The following is a 21,713-nucleotide window of genomic DNA, read 5'->3' as shown; positions in this document are numbered from 1 at the left end:
GCTCCGGTCTGGGAAGATCCCACATGCCGCGGAGCGGCTGGGCCCGTGAGCCATGGCCGCTGAGCCTGTGCGTCTGGAGCCTGTGCTCTGCAACGGGAGAGGCCACAACAGTGAGAGGCCCGCGTATTGCAAAAAAAAAAAACCTTAGTACTTGCCATCAGCCAGACAGATTTTTATCTAGCTTATTTCATCATTCAGACAATACTTCTCCAGCCTTTTCTTAGGTAGTACTGTGTCAGAGTCTTTGTTATAATGTAGGTGAATTGTGCCCATTACATCTCCTTTCTCTACCAACTCTGTTACCACTCAAAAGATTTATAGACCTTAGAATTACTCATTTTCACCACTGATTGTAAACTGTAACTCAACCTATCTTATTCTTTCTGAAACGATTACTTTACATCTTGGGATGTTTTATACAGTTGCCATTTTAAAAGACCAAATACTTTCATCTTTCCTTAGTCAAAAATATCTTGTACTTATCAATATATCTTTAAAAAACCTTAAAAAATTTTTTTAGATTTCTGGTTGTGTGTTTGTATCATATTATACATGTTTCTTGGTGTTATATATTGATATATATGTCTGACTCTTGTTTTTAGTATTCATTTGTCTCAGTAAATATTAATAACTATAGTAATAAAATAATTTAAATAATTTAAAAAAATATTAATTTCTGAGAATGTTCAACTGATGAATAAAGCACCATCTGAGAATTTCTAATCATGTTACCATTAGCTTTTAAATTTTCTCTCTTTGGGTAAAGATATTTATTTATAGGTATTTTCAATTTCATACTGTGTAAACTGTAGACAAGAATTTTCATAAAAACTTGTGATTTGAAAATATTTATTTAGGCACTAAAGATAAAATGTATTAATGAAATACTGTTATTTTTGCAATGGGTATAATAATTAAGCACAAGTATTATTTGATTGTTCATTAGACACACAGTCATGTTTCTTGTTTTAAAATACATTAATATCTAATATAGTATGTAATATAATGTTTGTTCTTTTTGTATTTCTTCTGCAGAGAGTGATAATGAACTCTCGAGTGGAACAGGTGATGTGTCTAAGGATTGTCCTGAGAAGATCCTATATTCTTGGGGAGAATTGCTAGGAAGATGGTAAACTTTTTTTTTTTATTGAAAATTTTATATTTGCATAATTGATATTAATTTGCTTTATTAGTTAAAATCTATGTGTTTATATATCTTAATCTTGAGATTACTTAGGCAGTCAATATAGATAGTCATCTAGGGGTTGAGCCCTCAACCACTCCAGTGTTTGGCAGTTGGAAAGATGAGTAGGAAAGATCATTCAAAGGAGCCCAAGAAAGCTCCTTTGGAGGAAGAGAACCAAGGGTAGGAGGAGAACCAAGGTAGAAATCAAGTGAATTAAGACTATCAAGAAGGAGGAAGTGATTAACTGCTGATAGGTCAAGTCAGAGGAAGCCTGAGAATTTCATTGGGTCCAGCGATTTGAATGTCACTGGTTACTTGGACCAGAACCCCTCTGTGGAGAGGTAGGAATGAAAGCCTGGTTGGACTATGTCTCAGAGGAAACATAATCAGCAGTTATAGATAGATAGGTCTTTGGAGAAGTTTTGCTAGAAGGAGAGGATAAGAAATAGGGACATAATTAGGAAGTGGATGTGGGTTGAGAGATTATTCTGAAAATTAAGACGGCCAATATAGCCTGTACATTGTATGTTGTTGGAAATGATCTAGTAGGAAGGGAAAATTTGATAATGCCAGAGGAAGAGGACACAGTTGCAAGAGAAGTCGATGAATAGGCAAGAAGAGATGGACTTGTTGACTAGTGGAGGAGTTGTATTTAGAAGCGCAGAACATTCATTGTAACAGAAGGAAAGGTGGGGCATGGCTACAAAAGTAATAGCTGACTTAAGTGTACTTACTGTGTGTCGGGTGCTGTTCTAAGCACTTTAGATACCTTAATTATCATCATGACAACCCTCTGACTTAGGGATTATTATTATCTCCATTTTACAGATGAGAAAATGGAGGCGCAGCTATGTCAGGTAGCTAGTATAAAAATACACAACAAATAATGGCAGCAAATAGGTAACTTGCTCAAGATCCCATGGTCAATAAATAATTTGCCCATGATCATGCAGCAAGTAAATGACAGGATTTGAATCTAGGCAGTCTGGCTCCAGAGCCAGAACTTTTTAACCAGTTGGACAGGCTGCTATTTCTATAATGTACATAGGTTTCTGGATTACTTTTTATAGGAGCAGTAGAAGTTTCAGTACAAGAGAGAATAAACTAGGAAAATTGATACCCTTCCCAGACTTCTCGTATGAGTTTAAAGAGAGATCATGAGAATGGCAGTATGGTGGACAAGAAAACAAAATATTTTTATGACTAATTAAACAGCCAGTTGAGATCTTTATTTACAAAAAGCAAGATTTATAACTTGGTTCAATATACAGCATCCTCTTAGGTTCTAGGAGATACATAGATAAATACACAGTTCCTACCTTTGAGGTTCATAATCAAGAAGGGTGGGAATATACACTCATAACAGACCATTTTAACAAAATAACTGAAACAATGAGGTTGTTTCAAATTTCTTAACCATTTTGTTAAGAAAATGGTTAAGAAATTTCTTTTTTACAAAGTGACAATCACTTGATTTTTTACCCAACTTAAAAAATTCATCTATTCTCTCTTAGGAATTGTATGCTGATTTAAATATGAATAGGAGATAATTCCTACCCCCAAAGAGTTTACCATCTTATAGAGGCATATAGACATTTAAACAGATAATTGTGACATAATGGATAAATGCTTCTGTTAGCACTGAGGACCCAATGGAAATTTTCGAATGAACACAAAAGTAGAAAAAAAAATACAATAAATGTGATAAAGAAAATCCCCAACAAATATTTTAAAGGTGAAATTGCTATGATGCTTTTTATTATTTAGAAAGGTGATTTTGGAGTAGGAAGAAACTATTAATAGAGAAGGTAGTTAGGATGTAATTGCATGGGTTGATGAGGTCTATACCAAACTCATGGGTCTTTTGTATGGAGAGGAGTTCCAAACAGAGAAAGAATTCTGAAGTAGAGTTGATGGGATTTCTCAGCTATCATTCAGTGTACATTTTTTGCAGAAATAAAATACCATCTTTCTACATTATATTTTTAGTAGTGGACTTCAAGAAACTCATTGAAAGAATCTGAGGGAACTATTTTAAAGGACTAAGATAACTGATTTTTAGACCTTTATAAAACTTGCTGGATCTTTTACAATTCAATATGTATTTTTTATTTTATTTGGCTTATTATTGCAGTTGTGTCATGACAATTCATATGAAAACAATAAAATTTGCCTGTTTGAGAGTTTATATCTATTACACAAGAATTGACAAAATTTTTAAATTGCTCTTGGAATATCTTTTTTAAACATTCATCTTTTTTAGAGCTTTTCAGTGAGTCTTAGGAATACTAGCTTAGGGACTTACATGAAGATATTTTTGTGATTTATTTAGGTAAAGCACCTTTTGGGGAAAAAACTACATTTTGTGCTTTGGGGAGATTTTTATGAGGAGACAGCCTGTGTTCTCAAGGCACTTTTAAATAAAACATAGTTGAAAGTATTTTCAACTTATTATAAAGCAACTAGATCACTCTATTAAAATAAAGTGAAGCTTTTATGGATAAAATCAGAATTCAGATAATGAAATATACTATTAGAAAGATATAAAGGAAGACTATTTAATACTAATTTGAACTAATCAGAAAAAAATAAGGATACTATGGAAAAGAAAATGGAAAACAGACTATAAAATGTTCAGTGGTGGAGGTCTTCATACAAGACTGGAGTTAAGGTGTCTTGATGAAAGAACTAAATAAAAAAAAATGAGGAAACAAGGATTGAGAGAGGAGAGGGAGAGGGTCAGGGAGAGAGGAAATGAGGAGATGTTTGTGAAGGGAGGACTTGGAAACAAACTGAAGTGGTAGCAAGATTTCTTTTTCCTGAATATATTCAGAATGGTAATGCTGATGACTTATACATTAAATTATTTAAAGAATTTAAGGAATTGGGGCAGAATTATTTCTGGATAGCTTAAGAAAGCAGAGTGCTGATGCTGAACCCTTAGATGTAAGTCAGCTTTTGTGGCAGGAAGATTTTCTAACCAAAAAAAATGAAATGAACCTCTGAGGTAAAAATTGAGTATAGTTTATTATATATAAATAAAACCATCTTCAAACTATTCATTCTCTTTTATGAGACTTTCAGAAAGTCAGTATGCATTTAATAGGCACTTTGATTATATTTTTCATAGCTATACTTATTATCACAGTGGGAAAATGTGTTCTTAATCCATGGTTTCTCAACCTAGCTGAGCATCAGCAGACTTGACAGGGGGAAAAGAAAATCTAAACTTGGGAAACATGAAGGATTTGAATCACTAAGCATGAACATCCATAGCTTCCTTCCTTTTCACATCAATATAATGTTCCACTTTTTTGACTAATGAAAAAACCCGGCAAAAACATATACAAATCAGATTAAAATATGTGTTCTTGATTTACCCAGTGACCTTTAACGTGTCTCTTTTCTTGAAACTTTTCTTCATGTAGCTTGTTTAACTTAAAGTAAGACCTAGGTTGACATATCTAGGTCTTATCATTAATGGGGGAAGGACAAATGCCTAACTTTACTTGATGTTCTCCATCTTTTAGTTTCAGTTCTAGCTATTCCCTTTTCTGAGAAAACCTTTTAACATGGGTCAGGCTGCTGCCCTCACATTCTCATATCTTCTAACCACTTACTTCCACCTCCCCTCTGTCAAAACTTTCCTAATTCCATCAGTGACCACTCAGTTTCATTCAATGGCTTTTCTTCTCATCTCTTGATTTCTCTGCTGTTTTTGTTAGAAATGATACCTTCCCTTTGAAATTCTCTTCTGGACAGCTTTAACAATAGAGAAAGTTCTTACATGCCCAGATAGTTTCAAGAAAAGATGCCTCTTTGAAGGTAACTAGATGAATATAAAACAGCTTTATGATGCTATTAGAATCAATGAGAATGTTTGCTTTTAAAAAAGCATTCTTTAGCTTAGCCTTAGTAGTTGATCATATTAATTTAGTTTCATAAATCTCTTCATTTACCTAAAATGTATTGAAGACCTTTTATATGCCAGGCACTGTTCTAGGTGCTTGGGATATATAACTAAAGAAGACAGAGATTCCTGCCCTTGTGGAGTTTATATTCATGCATTAAAAACTGCCCGATTACTACTTGTTTAGTATATGTCTGGTTTATGTGTGACTTTTTGAATAATTTGATAACTATCTTGCTTCTAGTGCAGAGTTCGGCACCTGTCATAACTAGCCCATTTCCAAGTCTCTTGATAGCTGCAGTTAATGCTGTGCACTATTAAAGCAATGGCCATATATAGTTATATTTTTATTAGAAATGTTGAAACAATGATTATTTCTATAGATTGTTCTTTTGTTTGGGTCTTCTCTGGTCATAGATGTATACTAGTAGCATTTAGCTTAGTATCCACTAGTATCTCTTAAGTACTAGAGTGCTGTATGCAATATAATTACTGTGTCATTACAAGAATAATCAGTAAATTAAAGCTGTTAATCATGTTGTGTTATGAATGACATAGTTCTTTTTAAATGTCAGTCTTTAAAGATAAATAGTGCCTGGGTTTTTAAGAGAGGAGAAAAGACTTTTCTATTATACCCAGCCAAACAGATGGCTGAGGGTCAGCTAGAAGCTGAATGTTGGTTGAGTTGAATCATATTATGGTAAAATGTGTATTAGGGACTGTTGACTATTAACCTTAAGGTGTGTGTATGCATGAGTAGGAAGAGATATTCCAGATTCAAAATCTTATATAAATCGTTATACAGAGTAATTTGAGCCAACATAACACTTAATCAAGCTGTTTGTCCTCTTCATTTTGTCTGCCGTATTGGAAGCATATCGTAGTAGGATGAGTGGATGTTAGGAGGTCATTGTAGAGGTTGTAGAGTGACTACAGTTGGTGGTAGTGGAAGTAGAAGTGCATGGATTTTGGACAGGTTGGGAAAATAAAATGCATTAGACTTCTTGATGGATTAGTAATGGATTATGGGACAGAGAGTAATGTCAACCATAACTCCTAGGTTTCTAATTTGGTTGGATTGTAGTGACAATCGCTGAGGTAGGATACCCTGGAAAACGATGAGGTTTAGGGAGAAAGAATATGAGTTTAGATTTGAGCACGTTGATTTCTGGAGCTCAGAATACATGGACATGGATGACAATGCCCAGAGACAAGAGACTGAAGAGAATTAGATCACTGAGGGAAACTGGAGAGATTAAAAGCTCAGAATACTTAAGAGGTTAATAGAGGAGAAGCAATCATCAGTGGGGTTTGTGGGTGGGAGGAAAAGAGAGTGCTTTGTTATTGAAGCCGAGGGAGACAAAGTGGTCAACAGTGAAAGGAGTGAAAAATGTCTTTTGAATTTAGTGGCATAGAGAGGCTATGTATTGCTTAAGTGAAAACTGTTTCTAGGAGAGATAGAGAAGCCATGTTGAGTTGAGCTGAGGAATGAGTGTGAAGGGAAGAAATAGAGATTGAGTATACAGCGATCCTTTAGAGAAACTTGATGTGCAAGGTAGGAGACAGTATGATATCTAGAGTGTGATGTGGGGTGGAATAAAGGTTTCTTTTATAGGAGATATTTATTGGAATTTTAATAGCTATAGATACACAGTGATGACCTTGATTTCTGTATAATATGTAATATATTTAATTAATTTGAATTCTTATATGATATTGTACATTATGGGACTCATAATTCAGCGTATTTTGCATTTAATTTCATAGGAAATGAGCTTAGCCCTTTGCACACTGTTGTTTTTAGTTAACTCATTTCTTTTTTTACATTAAGAGTACAGAAACTTTCCTAGCCCTCAAACCATATACGTTTTTCCTATTCAAAAGTGTAATCAGAATCAAATAATAAATTACAAAAAAGATCCTTTTATGACTGATCCTGGCTCTCTTGTGGTGCAGTATTCTTTTGCTAATCTTAAATTCAGTTGGATAGTGAAGAAGAGGCAGTAGGAAGGAAATCCATGTGTCATACAGTTTACTCAGGTATAAGCCTTCTCAAGAATAATTAATGCTCTATCTACTTGACATATTTTATGGAACATATTTAGCTATGGTGTTTTTCCAAATTAACTCAATTTATATTTTAATTGAAGTCCATGAGAGAAATTTAAAGACCTGAAATGGGTTTTTTGGTGTATTATTATAAAAACATTCAAGACCGTTGTAAATATTTCAAACAGTATAGGAAAATAAAAGGAGTACTTTCTCTCAATTCCATTACATAGATATTTTGGAGTTTATTCTTCCATATTCTTTCCCTATGCATGTCAAAAGCAGGTTTCAAAATAGTATGTGTTAGGGAGAGAGTGTGAGAGAGAGAATGTGTATTTTAAATAATACCATATATACTATTTTGAAACCTGCTTTTTTCACTTAGCAGCATAATTATGTTAATGGTGTCGTAGCATGTTAAATCATGTAAGCTCTACCTCTTTTTACTTTGTTTTGCTTCAAACCTGTCAGTATTATCAGCTTAGGTTCCCTAACTCAACAATATAAACGTTTTCCTTTATGAGGCTGAAAGAAAGCAGAATGGTCATACATTTGATGGTTTATTAAAGATATTAATGAGATGAGTTTACTTGAACTTTCGAGTTATGGAACTTATTACAATTTTTCCAAGATAGCTGGACTATGAGCGGATGGGGAAAGCATGGAACATATTTTCAGATGAAGGGCATGCCAAAACTGAGGTCTGGCCTGGAGCTGGAAGAGTGTGTAAAGACAGAGAAGGAGGTAAAGTAGATGGGAGGCCAATTTTAGAAAATAGACATATGGTTTCTATGACTTTTCAGGCTTAAAACTTGAAACCAGAACCTGGGATGTTAGACCAAACCAGAGTACATCATTAAGGTTTGGAGTCCAGATGATTACGCTAGGATCAGCTCTAAGAGATCAAAGGTGAGCAGCAAAGTAGAGATAAAGTCTGAACAGAAAGGCATAGAACATAGCTCCAGGTTCAAGCTAGGCATAGACTGGGAACTACAGTTCAGTTTCTTGTTCAGTTGGGCAGATTATCATAGTAGCATACCTACTATGTGATCATTGACTTCATGACAATGTATTTTTCATTGTTCCAATTCTAAACACCCTTGGAAATGGGTAAGGCTGATAAGTGTATGTTGCTGGGGAGCTGGATAGGTTGTATATGTTTTGGAGGAAAGGTCTAGGTTCTTGCTTTAGGAAGCACTTTGGGTCAGGATGTAGAGGTATATAGTCAAGGTGTGATAGGCCCCTGATCTACTTTCAGCATCCCTTGCCCCCAATACTTACCATACACACGTCATTAGCCAACTTGTCATACGTTCATCTCAGGGGATTCAAATGGCTCTTTTTATGCCTTGGAATGCTGCCTAGAAATATATAGTTAACACATTCATTATTATGAGTAGGTTCATAGGATGATTAAAAAGTAAATGAGGAGAAGAAAGAACTTTCCTTGTGGGTGGAATAACATGGTTCACTAATAAAGAAGATGGAATCAAGAAAAAAAGTTGAAGACATTACTAAACTTAAACACTACTATTATTATTTCATGCCCCTCCCTGCCATTTTTCTCCTGATCCAGTCTTGCACTTTTATATAAACTCATCAATATACTTTTCATAACAACAGCAGGTCAGCAGTGGTGAAGGGAGTATGAATGGTTTATTTTATTGTTTTCTCAGGCACAATAATCTTGGTGTGCGACCAAAAGGGCTATCTACTCTGGTGAAGAGTGGTGTTCCTGAAGCATTGAGGGCAGAGGTATGGCAATTATTAGCAGGCTGCCATGACAACCAGGCAATGCTGGATAGGTACCGACTTCTTATCACAAAGGTAGGAGATCTTTTCATATTATTCTCATGCAACAGTATATGAAGTAAATCCTGTTTTCATAGCTCCAGTAAGTCATAAATGCTTTGAACTTCTTTAAAAACTCTATTGTTGTTCAGTGAATAGTTGCCTTTTGTTCTAAACACTTGTTGGACAGTGATAAACAATGCACTGTAGTGATCTATGAACACTTAACGCCTTGGCTTTCATTTTTTTGTTCAAGTAACTTTATAACTGTTTACTAAGTTGGAATATACTTATATTTCAAGTACTCTCAATTAACCTTTCTTACTGTATGAGATTTATGTACAGTTGTACACAGTATAACTGTACTCTAGTATAATTTTAAAGTCAAATTAACTTAAAATGAAATTATAAGGCCTCCTATGCTTATGTAACCTTACACTTAAATGATGTGGATACTTGCCCATATCCTTATCCTGTCAGGAGCCTCTGGTTCCAATGTAAATTCCTTTGCTTATGCCCAAAAAATTGATTTTAGAGCACAGGTAAAGGTAATCCTCGATCCTAGGCTCTCTTCTTAGGTCTTATCTCCTAATTTCTTAATTACTCTAATAAATCATGGATTTTAACATAATGGTAACATTTTGTTTGTTTTATAGAAAATCTCTATTCATAAATAATTTTTTTGATAAGTAAGACTTTATTCCTCAGGCTATATCAACTTTTAAAATTCTTTAGCCCCTCTGATTCCTTCTTCCCTTCCTTACCTCTTTGCCGCCCTCCCTTTCACAAATATTTTCTGAGTGCCTAGTATATTCAGTCACTGCTAAATTCATTCATTTTTTTTAAAGAAAAAACCTTCATACCATTTTTTATGATTAGTATTTTCTATAGTGGAATGTGCAAGATGATCCATTGATGCTGGGGGCAGAGATGTCTAAAGTTCCATTTGCATTTTTTAAGTTACAAATGCAAAATGTTATTCAGCTATACTAATATTTGTTGTGCCATGCTAGGTCCTTGGGTCTGATGGCCACTTGTCCTGTGTAGTTCAGGAGTGACCTGGGGGAAGAAGGGATTTGCACACCTTGGAATGGAATAACAGTGGTGCTCACGCTCATATATTCGCTTTTAGAATACTCAGTTTTCTTGCAGTTTGCTTGTGTTAGATTAAGTGGATTTACAGGTTATCTAGTTTTAAATCTTCATAGGATAGATGGGTGGTTCATAAAGTCTGCTGTCACAGGATGTTACATATCAAGATATTTTAAAAAAATAAACACACTAATCTGTCCTTCAAGCAAAAATTAATGTTATGATAATGGATGACAAAGCAACTACTTTGGGAAATAAATTCATGTTATAGAGAAGGATGTTTGAAACATTTAGCAATTTAAACATTACTATGTGATTTTGTGACTTAAAACTACATGCCTGTGTTATTACAAAACTCTTACCATTTTCTTACTTTAAAATCTGGAATCAGAAATTTCAGGTATGTTTAAAACTTGTGAAAATGGTTGAAGAGAATTTGAGACTGATTGTTAAAAATATGAAAATACAGCACCTTCTGGTTTATTTGTAAGAATACTTTGAGAAAATGAGTACTCTCCTAGCCAGATTTCAACAAAATGGTTGATGGGTAGGACTGAAAGAGATGATGTGCCTCTGCTTGGATCTATTGCTCTTTGTTATTATTTTCCAGATATGATCACAATTAAAACCATGAACCAAAAAACTGATTTTGGAAAGTTTTCAAATTGTCATTTCATAAACTGCTAAACAAACATATCAGAAGATGAGGAGTCATATTGTATGATTCTATTTATATGAGATGTTTGGAATAGACAAATATAGAGAGACAGAAAGTAGACTAATGTTTGCCAGGGGATGGGGAAGGGAGGAATTGGGAGTGACTGCTAACAGGTGTGGGGTTACTTTTGGGGGTGATGGAAATATTCTGGAATTAGAGGTGATGGTTGTGCAACATTGTGAATATACTAAAAACCACTGAACTGTACACTTTAAAATGGTGAATTTTATGTCATGTGAAGTTTATCTCAATAGAAAAATTACACAAAATAAAAAAATTTTAAATGGCCCATGTTCAATATTGAATAGTATTTTTGTAGTATTTTATTTAAGCAAATGTTTTTCATTTTTTAATTTTTCTCTACATTTCTATAGTATTTATATTAGTACAGTAGCACTTGTGAATAATAAAAATAAATAATAAATATACATATATTGGAAGTTTATGCTCAGACATTTTTATTGATGAGGATATCTGAGCAAAAATGTCCAGAGACCATTAACTCTTGGCATCAAATCACTTTTGCACATAATTAAGCTGTATACCTTTAGTGGCTGCTCATGGCATAGCAGCAACTGTCATATTCCTTCCTCCATTAAGAGGCTTTGTTAATTCATACCTTTTAGGATTTCAGAATTTGGAAGAAAAATGAAAATAGTCTCCCAAAATATTATTTATAAACTCCTGACAATACATATGTTCATATATGTGATAAAAGCTTTGCCGTATATACCAAGCAACATGGTAGTTTTGAATATACAATTTTTAGGAAAAAGTTTAAGATCAAGAGACAGAATGACATAAATGTTTTCACTGAATAAAATATTCCTGGACTACTTTCACTGTGGGGTTCTGGCTGTGATTTACTTTCTGCCTGTGAAGACTGGAGGGAGGAAAAAAAGCCACATTATTTTCCTCTGGCAGTGGTGGGCAGATGCCTGGGCCTTGCCAGTTGTGAGATTTTGCATCTGCTTTGGGCGTTCCATTCTGAATCACATGTCTTCATTCTGTAGTTCCTTTTTCCTGCAGTTTCCTATCCTGAGTAGCAATAGCAACCTCCTGATTCTTTGGACTATAGTTGTGGTGGCAAACCTGAAAGCTAGCAGTGATGTTCCCAGTCTTTTGGTCTTCCAGTGTGTAAGTGCCTAAGTCCTTGCATTAAATCCTTTTTGAAATACTTAGAGTGGGTTCTGTGTCCCTGACTGAACCCTGTCTGATATACCTGGCATATGGTTGCCACCGTGTTGTCACAAGATGGCTGCTCTACATCAAGTGTTGTGTCCAGAAAAGAGAAGAGAAAAGACAAAGGCAGCCAGACTTGAGGCTAAGGGAACAGTCTTCCAGACTGCCAAGTCTGCCCAAGATTCTGACACCAGCTGCAAGTTTGGGGGTCCCCAGAACCATTCTCACTTCCTACCAGTTGGCTACAAATTTGGGGGTCCCCATAGACTTCCTCAGGCATGTAGCAAAGTGTTATACTTACAATTACAGTTCTTTTTTTTTAATAGCAAAAGGATGCAAATCAGATATAAATCAGAACCAGCCAAAGGAAGAAATACATTGGGCAGAATCTGGGACTGAGAGGGTTCCAAACAGGAAGCTTGCATTGTCCTCAGGGATATATTACCTTCCCAGCATCAATCTGTAGTAGTACCTATCACCATCCCAGGCATTTCAACAAGCTTTGGTGTCCAGAGTTTTTACTGGAGTTTCATCATATGTATATATGATTGATTGGATCATCGCCCACTTGGTTGAACTCAGTCTTTAGCCTTCTGTTGTTCCCTCCCCTGAGACTGGATCGATATCACCTGGCTCAACACCCCTATCCTTTAATTACATGGCTGGTCTTTCTGTGTTGGCCAGCTCCCATGCTTAGTCCTCTTATTAGCATAAATTTTCTAGGGCCCTTCCATGAGTCACCCAAAATGTAAGCATAAACTGTCAGATGTGGTTGGAGGGGCCCACCATGAATAACAAAGATGTCCCTGTCATTTGAGAAATTCCAAGCTTTTAGAAGTTACGTCCCATGAGCCTGGACCTTCCGTGAGCCTGAACCTTCCAAGAGCCTAGACTTCTTTTTGGCGTATCTCTTTTTGACAGAACCAGGTCTGTCACTCTTTTAAAGATTTTTTCCTTAAGCCCCAAACAGCAGCTTCCACATAATCTCCTTGATCAGGATTCTGTTACATGGCTGTCTCCATAGAAAGCTGGGAAATATTTTTTTAAGGTGCTACATTGCTGCCCCTCTTCATCCACTGAAATACGAGTTTATTAATAAGGAAGAAAGAGAATAGATACTAGGTAGACAGTTACCTTTCTCTGCCGCAGCTGCCTTGTTAGTAGAGACAGAAGTTGAGATCTGTTGTGCAATAATTTATTATGAAAAGCATGTAAGCCTAGTAGTTTATTTATTTTAGGACAGCAAATGTTTACTAATCGCCACTTGAGATTGACAAATAATGTACAATTTAAGATACTATAATAAATATTTCCAACTTTGCTTTATAAGTCAATGACCACATAAAATTTTTATGTTATTTCTATCATTAACAGTGCAGTTTATCAAAAACATTTTCTTACAAACAGTGTAGAAATGTGTGGCTCTGATCTGGTGCCTTTATTCAGGCTCTCAAGTCATAACATTTCTGTGAGAGAAAGTACAGTGGTATATTTAATTTCATTGTCTTCCTTGCTTCATAGCCAAACGTAATAAAAATAAGATGAATGATGTCAGTATTTAAAAAATAATATTGTTCTTTCTCTATGCTTACGGGTAGAAATAAGACAGCAAGTGCTTGTAGCCAAGAGCATTAAGAATGCACTTTGGTGGTGAATGCATATGAGCTTAGGAGCTGCTCAGGAGAAAGAACATAAACACCCAGAGGATTTTCAGTAAGAAGTGCCTGCATATTTGGCACTTTCTGGTCCAAAGCTGGTAATATTTTCTTTTGGTCCGGTTAATTTTTCCTCTCTTATTAAGAGAACGGCAAGATTTCAAGGTCAGTTAATAAAATGGTTCAGCTTGAGCGTATAAACTTGCTAAAGACCTCCCAAAGACATCAGATTATATAGGGAAGAAGGAATATGAAGTATTTATAGAAAACCTACTAAGATTTGGCTTCTATGAGAAAGTAGTCTGTTTATCTTTAAATCCTATGGTATATTGCACTAGTCCACAATTTGAAAAAACAAATCACATTCTGAAGCACCCTTTTCAGGTTAGATGGCATATAGCAGGCTGGATCCAGCCTATCATATGCTTTGTGTAATCGTCAATACAATACATTAAAGAATAATATACATTTCTGGCTCAAGCTTGTACTTTCTGTTTTGCCATAGACATACTACTCTTTATTACTTACTCTCTGTTCTTCATACGTTGTAATACCTGACCAGCCCTCAAATATATTTGATTTTGTGACTCCATTATATTAGCATATCGACCATTCCCTCAGGGGAGGGAGCTGTCACAGTGTGCTTTTAGTTGTTTAAGGTCTACTTCACTAGTAGACTTCTAAACTCCAGGGAAGCAAGGACCACAACTGTTTTACTCTTTGTGGATACCCTGTGTCTGGTATAGGGCCTGGCATGTACTGGATGAGCAGTAAAATTTGTTTTTGTCCCTCTCACGAGGGACCCAAGGTCATTTGTTGACTTATTCATATAGTCATTTATTCTTTTCTATTTTCTTCCCCTAAATTGTAAGCCTTACATTGTGTTGTGGATAAAGCTGGTAAAGTGTGAAGCACAGTGTCTTTTCCCAGGAATTTTATCATCTAGTTGGGGAGAGCACAGCAATGGGTTAATTTGAGCAGCAGGTCCTGGTGTGCTAGCCTATGTTGTTTTTGCCAGGGAGTAGGTAGGAGCCACTCAGAATTACTGGCATAGAGAGTTTTGCAATGGCCAGTGGGGCATGTAGATTGAGCCACCCTGGATCTTAGGTCAAGACTAGAGAGTAATATTGAACAGGGAAGAGGGCTGGGGTTACAGTGTGGAACAGTCACTCTCTCTGGCCTTGTTGTTTTTGTAGTGTAATCTATGGAAAATAAAACTTTGCAAATCTTTTTGACCGATAGGAAAAGACTCTAGGGACCAAAGGTTTAAAAAGGATGAAACACTCTAGACTAGATTTAAGATGAAGCAGGACAGGAGCTGCAGGCTAACTGGTAATCTTAATCTGGAACTGAGGACCAAGCAGGACCAGCCAAAAGAGCTGATCCATCTAAATAATGGAGAAATTATGTTGATCCCACTGGCAGCATCAAGGAGCTTTTAGGCACAACTTGCCTTGGTGAAGGCTGCAGCTCCACTTTGGGAGGAAATGTTGGTGCTCACTCTGGAGGGAGACTGTGGGTTCAGATTTCAAGCTCTGCTGGTTAGTAGCTTGTGACCTTGGGCAAGTCCCTTAATTATCCTTAGTCTCAATTCCCTCATTTGTAAAATGGGCTTAATAATACATATCGTACAGAATTGTTGTGAGGATTGAATAAGATAATTCATGTAAAGCACTCAGAGCATGCCTAACATATGGTAAGCACTCATTAGTGATAGGGGATGGGGAAAATTATAAAGCAGTATATGCTTCAATGTTAAATGAGTGGCACAGAAAAGAACTTTAGGAAATATGGAGATTACTATGGGTTCTTGATGTCTGTGCAGGTTTCAGAATACCCATCTGAGAAATAAAGAGAAAGAAGAAAAACAAGATATGTGTAACACTCTGTTATGTACTTGTGCCACTAATTCATTCTTTCATTTATTAAACATTAAGGTGTCTTCTGTGTTAAAAGTAACACTGATATCCTACCTTGTAGGAACGTACAGTCCAGTGTAGGAGGCAGTCCAGAAAGCAGAGAAATGGTGATGACATGGTTAAGTGCTGTGACACAGATATGAACAAGGTGATAAGGGAGCACAGAGACTGGAGCAGCCAACTCTGCCCAGGAGCAAAGAACAGGAGGGTATGTTTAGTCTGAGGCAATGCCATTCCCAAAGACACAGAGTTGTGAAAGGTCCTGCCATGGTCAGAGGCTGTGGGAAGTTCAATATGACCCACGGGGACACTCTACACCATAATCTCTAAGTCAGCAAGGATTGTGTGTGGATTTTGCTCACCACTGTGATCTTACCACTCAACGCTAGGACTGCCCTCTAGCAGATGCTAGAAAACACTTGCTGAGAGAAGTAGTGGAGTGTGTGATGGTCATTATGTCTATTGCTTTCATATGCCCTTTCCATGTAAACCTGACAGCTTCAGTGATATAACTCCCATTTTTACCATCAGTGAGATAGGAGGTTCAGAGAGTTTGAGACGCACAGTTACTAAATAGCAGAGTCAGTATTTGAATCCACAAAGTAGAAAACTCTAAAATAGAAATGAAAGAGGGCATTCTTACATTTTGTCTTTTAAAGATCCTTTGGAAGGGAAAGCTTTCTCTGTATTTTCCCCATCATTTAATCCTTAAGGGTAATAAAAGTTTAAAGAAATAAAATCAGTACTATCCCTTTTCTCTACTTTTGCTATTCATTGTATGGAAATGAAATTTATAATTTACTTGAGGAATTATTCTGTTTATATCAAGAAACATGTAAACCTTTTAAATGATGGAACCGTTCTAAACAGTACTTTCTAGAATTAGTAATAGAAAAGTTGAAATCACCTAACTTCAAGCCGTCCCTTTTAAAGTGGGTCTTCACACCATCTGTCCTAAAGTGGACTTGGCAGCTTCAACCACTGTCTGCTGCTACATGATTTCTGCCAGAGGCTGAGGGCACCAACACGTTGATGAATCAGTGGCAGACTTGTACCGCATATTTCTGAAAGTGTAAGTTCTTTATTGCTTATCATTGAGATTTCTTGTTATTTCTATTAAATTAGCATTCTTCATAATATTGAGGTGATCTGAAAGGACGATGGAAGGATTGTGACCTTGCTGCCCCTTATAGAAACAAACAGAATTTAAAGCTTCTAAACTTAGGATTAAATCTTAATTGCTGGCTTTAGGAGCCACTGAGTAATGATCACATTTTCACACAGTATGAGCCACTTGACATAGGGAAGATTGTGTGTGTTTTAGGGAAACCTGAATTTTATGTAACTTTACAGAACTGTATGTGTAATTTTAATTAACATGGCATGTGTGCTATAGTTTATCAAGTCTGCTGATACTGCTTATATAGCATAGGAAATATTAGACTATAATTCTATGCTTTTTTGTAGAAGTGACCTAATTGATAGCATTCATACTTTATACTTTGTTAAAATCAAAACAAGCTTTTAATTGATAAGCTTTCAGAAATACCATCATAACTCATTTCCTTCTCTCACTTGAATTTGTTTTTTTCCAAATGAATCTTCTCTTCAAGAAGTATATGTATATATGTGCACACACACATACATTTTCTTTTTAAAGGATTTAAGTTCTAGTGTTAGATTGACCTGGATTTGAGTCTTATACCTCCCGTGTATTAACTTGTGATCTTGAGAAGTTATCCCAACTTTCTAAGCCTCAGTTACATCATTTGTAAAGCAGGGATAATAATAGTACTTACTGTGATTGTTGTGGGAATTAAATAAAATGATAAAGTGCTTGGTACATAGTAAGTATTCAAGATATGAATGCATGACATTAGTAATAATGGATATTGGTATCAGTGTATATTTCTACTTTAATATGTGTTTGACAACTTCTAGTCACATAATTTTCATGAGAGCATATGATGTGAACAATAGCTGATAGAACTGAGAAGTGATCTTTTTAGAAGTATGAAAAGTCAGATTTGTCTTTTTCTAATTTTTTTTTTTCTGACTAGTGAATATCTTGGAATGTTTGCATCTTTAGGCTTGACTTTGTAATGATTATGTGAATTATTATTTCAGTGATTATGCATATTCAAGTATATCATAAAGTCAAATGATATTCTCTAAAAAATCACTCCTGATGCCTGTATGATCTAATCAAGACTGCAAGGCAGATATCAATCTCATTCACTTATTAATTCACTCATTTAGTAACTCTTTATTGAGCATCTTTTATGGGCCAGGCTCTGTGTAGTTTCTAGGCCTATGTAGACAAAACGGGCTCTCAACCTTGAGGAGCATGGCCTAGGGAAAGCCAGGCCAGTACACGGATAGATCAAATATATGATGATACAGGTTGTAACAGGTATCTTAATCAAGTGTGTGGAATACAAAAGAGGCAGTGACAGCTCTGCTTGGGTAAGTCAGGGAAGACTTCATGGGGAAGTTAATGTTTGAGGTGGGAATTAAATATGTCTGAGCAAGATAGGAGAGGGAGTACAGTATAGGAGTGGCTTATGTAATGATTCAGCTGCCATTTCGTGACTTAGCTTGGATTATCCTGGAAGCCTTAGGAAGTGAATTCAATGTGCTCCTTTCTTCCCTCACTTCCACCTCAGTTGGCCAACCACATCCACTATTTATGGGTCAGTGCTTGTCCCCTGGTAAAATGGGAAGAACATAATACAAGTTTATTCTTGTTATAGTAAACATATGAAGTGAAAAACCTCAGGAAATATATTAAAATGATATATTTAGTTGATTACCTAGTGTCGACATAGTAGAATTTTAACAAGTAATTTTACAGTATCTATTTAATAAATGTTTGAGTACCTATTGTGTGCCAGGTACTGTGCTAGTATGGTAATGCATATTAATTTTTAAAATCAATGAACTGAAAAGTACCATCCATTGGCTAACTACAAAACAGTATAAACTTGCAAAGACAAAGTCTAGTTTGATAAAGTACAGAGAGCATGTGTTTAAACCTCTATCAGAGAGTAAAAAGGGCAAAGTTGCAAGTATTACTTTGGTAGTTGCTGCCAAAAATCTTTTTTGGAATATAAATAAAAAACAATGATAAGAGTGGCCTGTTTTAAGATTCTGCAAGTTCTCTGCTTTCTTGAGCATTGTATAGACAGATGAAGCTTCACTGTGTTTATTCTTGTCAGATTATTGGTACCGCTCAGAGTAAAGCCTGTCTTCTCTCTGTTCTCCAGTGCATTATTGTAGCAGATGGCTTTTAATAAAACATGTAGCTAAAGAAAAATTTTTACCCTATTTTAGTGGAACGTACTATAATTATAAATACTGGACAGTCTCAAGAGGAAATGTTTAAATTGGTATTTTTCTTATCAAATAACATTTAGTGAATATTTAATTGAAAAGTCAAATTATGGCATCAGTTATGTATTTTTTAAATTTAAGTTTCCACAACTAAATTAAACTTTGTACATCATTTAGCCAGGTAGATATTTGCTTTTTCTTTATGTGTTTTTTTTTTTAAAAATTCAATGCTGTATGTTAGTCAAATAACACTCAACACTAGTTTTGTTGAGAGGCAGGGCATTGCTTAATCACATAGCTGCTCTGTTCTCTGTCATCACCTTGTCTAGTTGTAGGAAATGAGCTTTTTGATAGAATGGGGTTACTCCTGCTGAGTCTGTACCATTGGTATTATAAAAATCACAGACTCTTGTACTGGTATGTTACTGATGTAGCCATAAAATTTAAAAATTTCTCCAGAAAGTTCATAGTTCTTTAAAATTTATTAACCAAAAAAATAAAGGGGGCAAGGATACTAAAGAATACTCACTGTGTTGTAATGTAAATGACTTGAGCATGTACATAGTAGAAGGTCTTTATTAAAGGAAACTAAGAATTATTGAGATTCTTTAAGAAAATGTACCTTTTATTTCCTCTTTTCTTGCATAATAAGGGCGATGGTTTCTTACTACATAATTATACCTTTGCTTATTATTTTTTTCACCGCATAGTTTTTATTAAATTTTCTTTGTTCTCATTACCTGAGGTCTTTCATTTTCTATCATATCAATATTGACACCTACATGTGTAAAAACTATGATTATATATGTGAATCTGAGAACTCAGAGTTTTCCCGCCAGCATTGATACGTTTCTCTAAAAATTTAAAAATATATTCTTAATTGTTTTCATGTATTTAAGTGATAATGTTCTGCTTCTAGTGGTAAGTGTTTTTTTTATTCTTTAAATATAATACATAGTTTTGAGGTTAATTAAGGAAAAGATGATTTTGTAATGAATTAGAGTAGGAGTACACTGTTTTGAGGGAAGACTGGGCTATTGCTGAGCATGGGTCAGTGGCATAAAAGCTATATTTATAGCTATAGAATTAAGGATAAGAGGAAAACATGGATATTTTTCTTAAATCTCACAATTTTCAAGAGCCTGAGATTATAATGTGATTCCTGGATCCCAGTTTCATGGTAACTTTATGGACTTATCTGCACATATTTCTAGAGCATATTTATATTTTATTGGGTAATGTAGTGTGATGAGTTTTCTCCAGGGTTTTGCTTTGACTTTGATTTACTTTTCCATTCAAATTTATGTTTAGATATGTTTACCATTAATTAGTGCCAAGGTTAAAAAAGGAAGAGACAGCAGATACCTATGAGGCAGGCACCAAAACTCCCTCCCCAACATATCACATGTTTCTGCTTGTATTTTGGTGACAGTTCTATTTGCAGCTTCTTGCTTGATTACTTCATGAATTTCTCAGTATCTTCCCTCTCTCTTTTTGTGTCTCTTTATAGTTTATATTTCTTTGTCTCTCCATCATATCTTTCATTGTTTTTTTTTACCTGCCTCCATTTCTTAATTGTCATAATGTAGCTCTGAAAAGTGATTTTTTATTATTTGTTGTTTTATATTTGCTGGGTTTCATGTTCCCTGTTAATTTCTCAGATTAGGCTGCTTTTTACTCACATGGCTTTTTGATGATTTTTAAACTAACAAGACAGTAGACTGTGTCATCATAGAGTAGAGAAACTGTCATTTTGTTGTACTTTGTATCCCCAGAGCCTGACATTAGTCCTTAATAAATATTTGTTGAATGACTGTATGAATTAAATTCTATAGGTCAGTGCTCCATGATTGGAATAGAAAAACTAGGGGTTAATGGCTATGGCATTGTGGTGAAGAATTTGATTAGAATTTATGCATTTTTTTAATAGACCATTTCAAGTTATAGACCAGAGATGATTAATTGAAGTCTCACTTTTTTCATCACATTTAATGAGTAGCTCTTAGAGACCAGACACAAGACTAGTCCTTGAAAAGTTGTCTTTTTAATTTATTCTTTTTTGTTATAAGATAATTACTTCTTTCGAGCTTATGGAGTTAATATGTAATTGTTAACATACACACACAAAGACCCCAAAATATGACATGGAGAATGTCTCCTATTGCAAACTCGTCCTAGTTCCTACTTCCTTTTTCCATCAAATAGAAAAAGAATAAACAAATGGAAGAAACCAAAAGAATCAATGAATAACTTTAAGGTTATTGTAGGCCTTAGAAAAATTCAGTTTCTTTGTGAAATTTCTTGAGCTTCTTCAAAAGATACTAGGTAAAAATACCATGTTGGGGATACTATTGATGGCTGCAAAATTTTTTCAGACTTTAAAGCTTTATTTTATAAACTGGCTTTTGGTTCCAAAAAATTCCATTAATTTTAGAATTAATATATTCATTCCATAGAGTGTTTCAAGCTAAGTATTGTAATTAATTCAACATGTTGCAATTTTAAAAGAATAGTTATACCATAACACCTTATTATGATTCTCATTTTATTCCTTTTTTTCTCTGTATTAAATCTTTACTTTTTCCAGTGTCACAATTTATTTTATCAGTTATACTTCTATTAAGCACACAATAGACTTTAATTTTTTTATATACAAACATTTTTATTCCTAATGAAGGATGAATAGACTAGGTAAAAGTTGCTCAAAACTTTTTAATATCTGGATTGGAATAATATGGGTATGCACACTTTCTTCTACAAGAGAGAGCTTTACTTGTTATTACTGTCAGAATAATTCAATCACTTCTACCCTTTAAGAGGATGATCTCTGACATGTTTATAAAAGCTACTTAATCTTTTAATAGATGACTAATTTTTT

The 21,713-nt window shown here is 34.9% G+C and overlaps 1 protein-coding gene across 3 annotated transcripts in view; it reads left to right on the top strand.

The window, feature by feature from the left end:
- Nucleotides 1–21,713, top strand: part of RABGAP1L (RAB GTPase activating protein 1 like) — a 684,589-nt gene that overhangs the window by 181,810 nt on the left and 481,066 nt on the right. For all 3 annotated transcript variants that reach the window (XM_089921687.1, XM_089921608.1, XM_089921651.1), the window contains 2 exons: nucleotides 1,036–1,129; nucleotides 8,822–8,972. In XM_089921687.1, coding sequence (XP_089777813.1) covers nucleotides 1,036–1,129; nucleotides 8,822–8,972 — 245 coding nt within the window. The remainder of the gene's footprint in view (nucleotides 1–1,035; nucleotides 1,130–8,821; nucleotides 8,973–21,713) is intronic.

The sequence above is a fragment of the Delphinapterus leucas genome, chromosome 1 (assembly GCF_059928025.1).
Source record: "Delphinapterus leucas isolate spDelLeu-1000000601 "Yukka" chromosome 1, BTC_Dleu_Yukka2, whole genome shotgun sequence".
In the NCBI taxonomy this organism is placed as follows: domain Eukaryota; kingdom Metazoa; phylum Chordata; class Mammalia; order Artiodactyla; family Monodontidae; genus Delphinapterus; species Delphinapterus leucas.
This window is presented reverse-complemented; position numbering and strand designations above follow the sequence as displayed.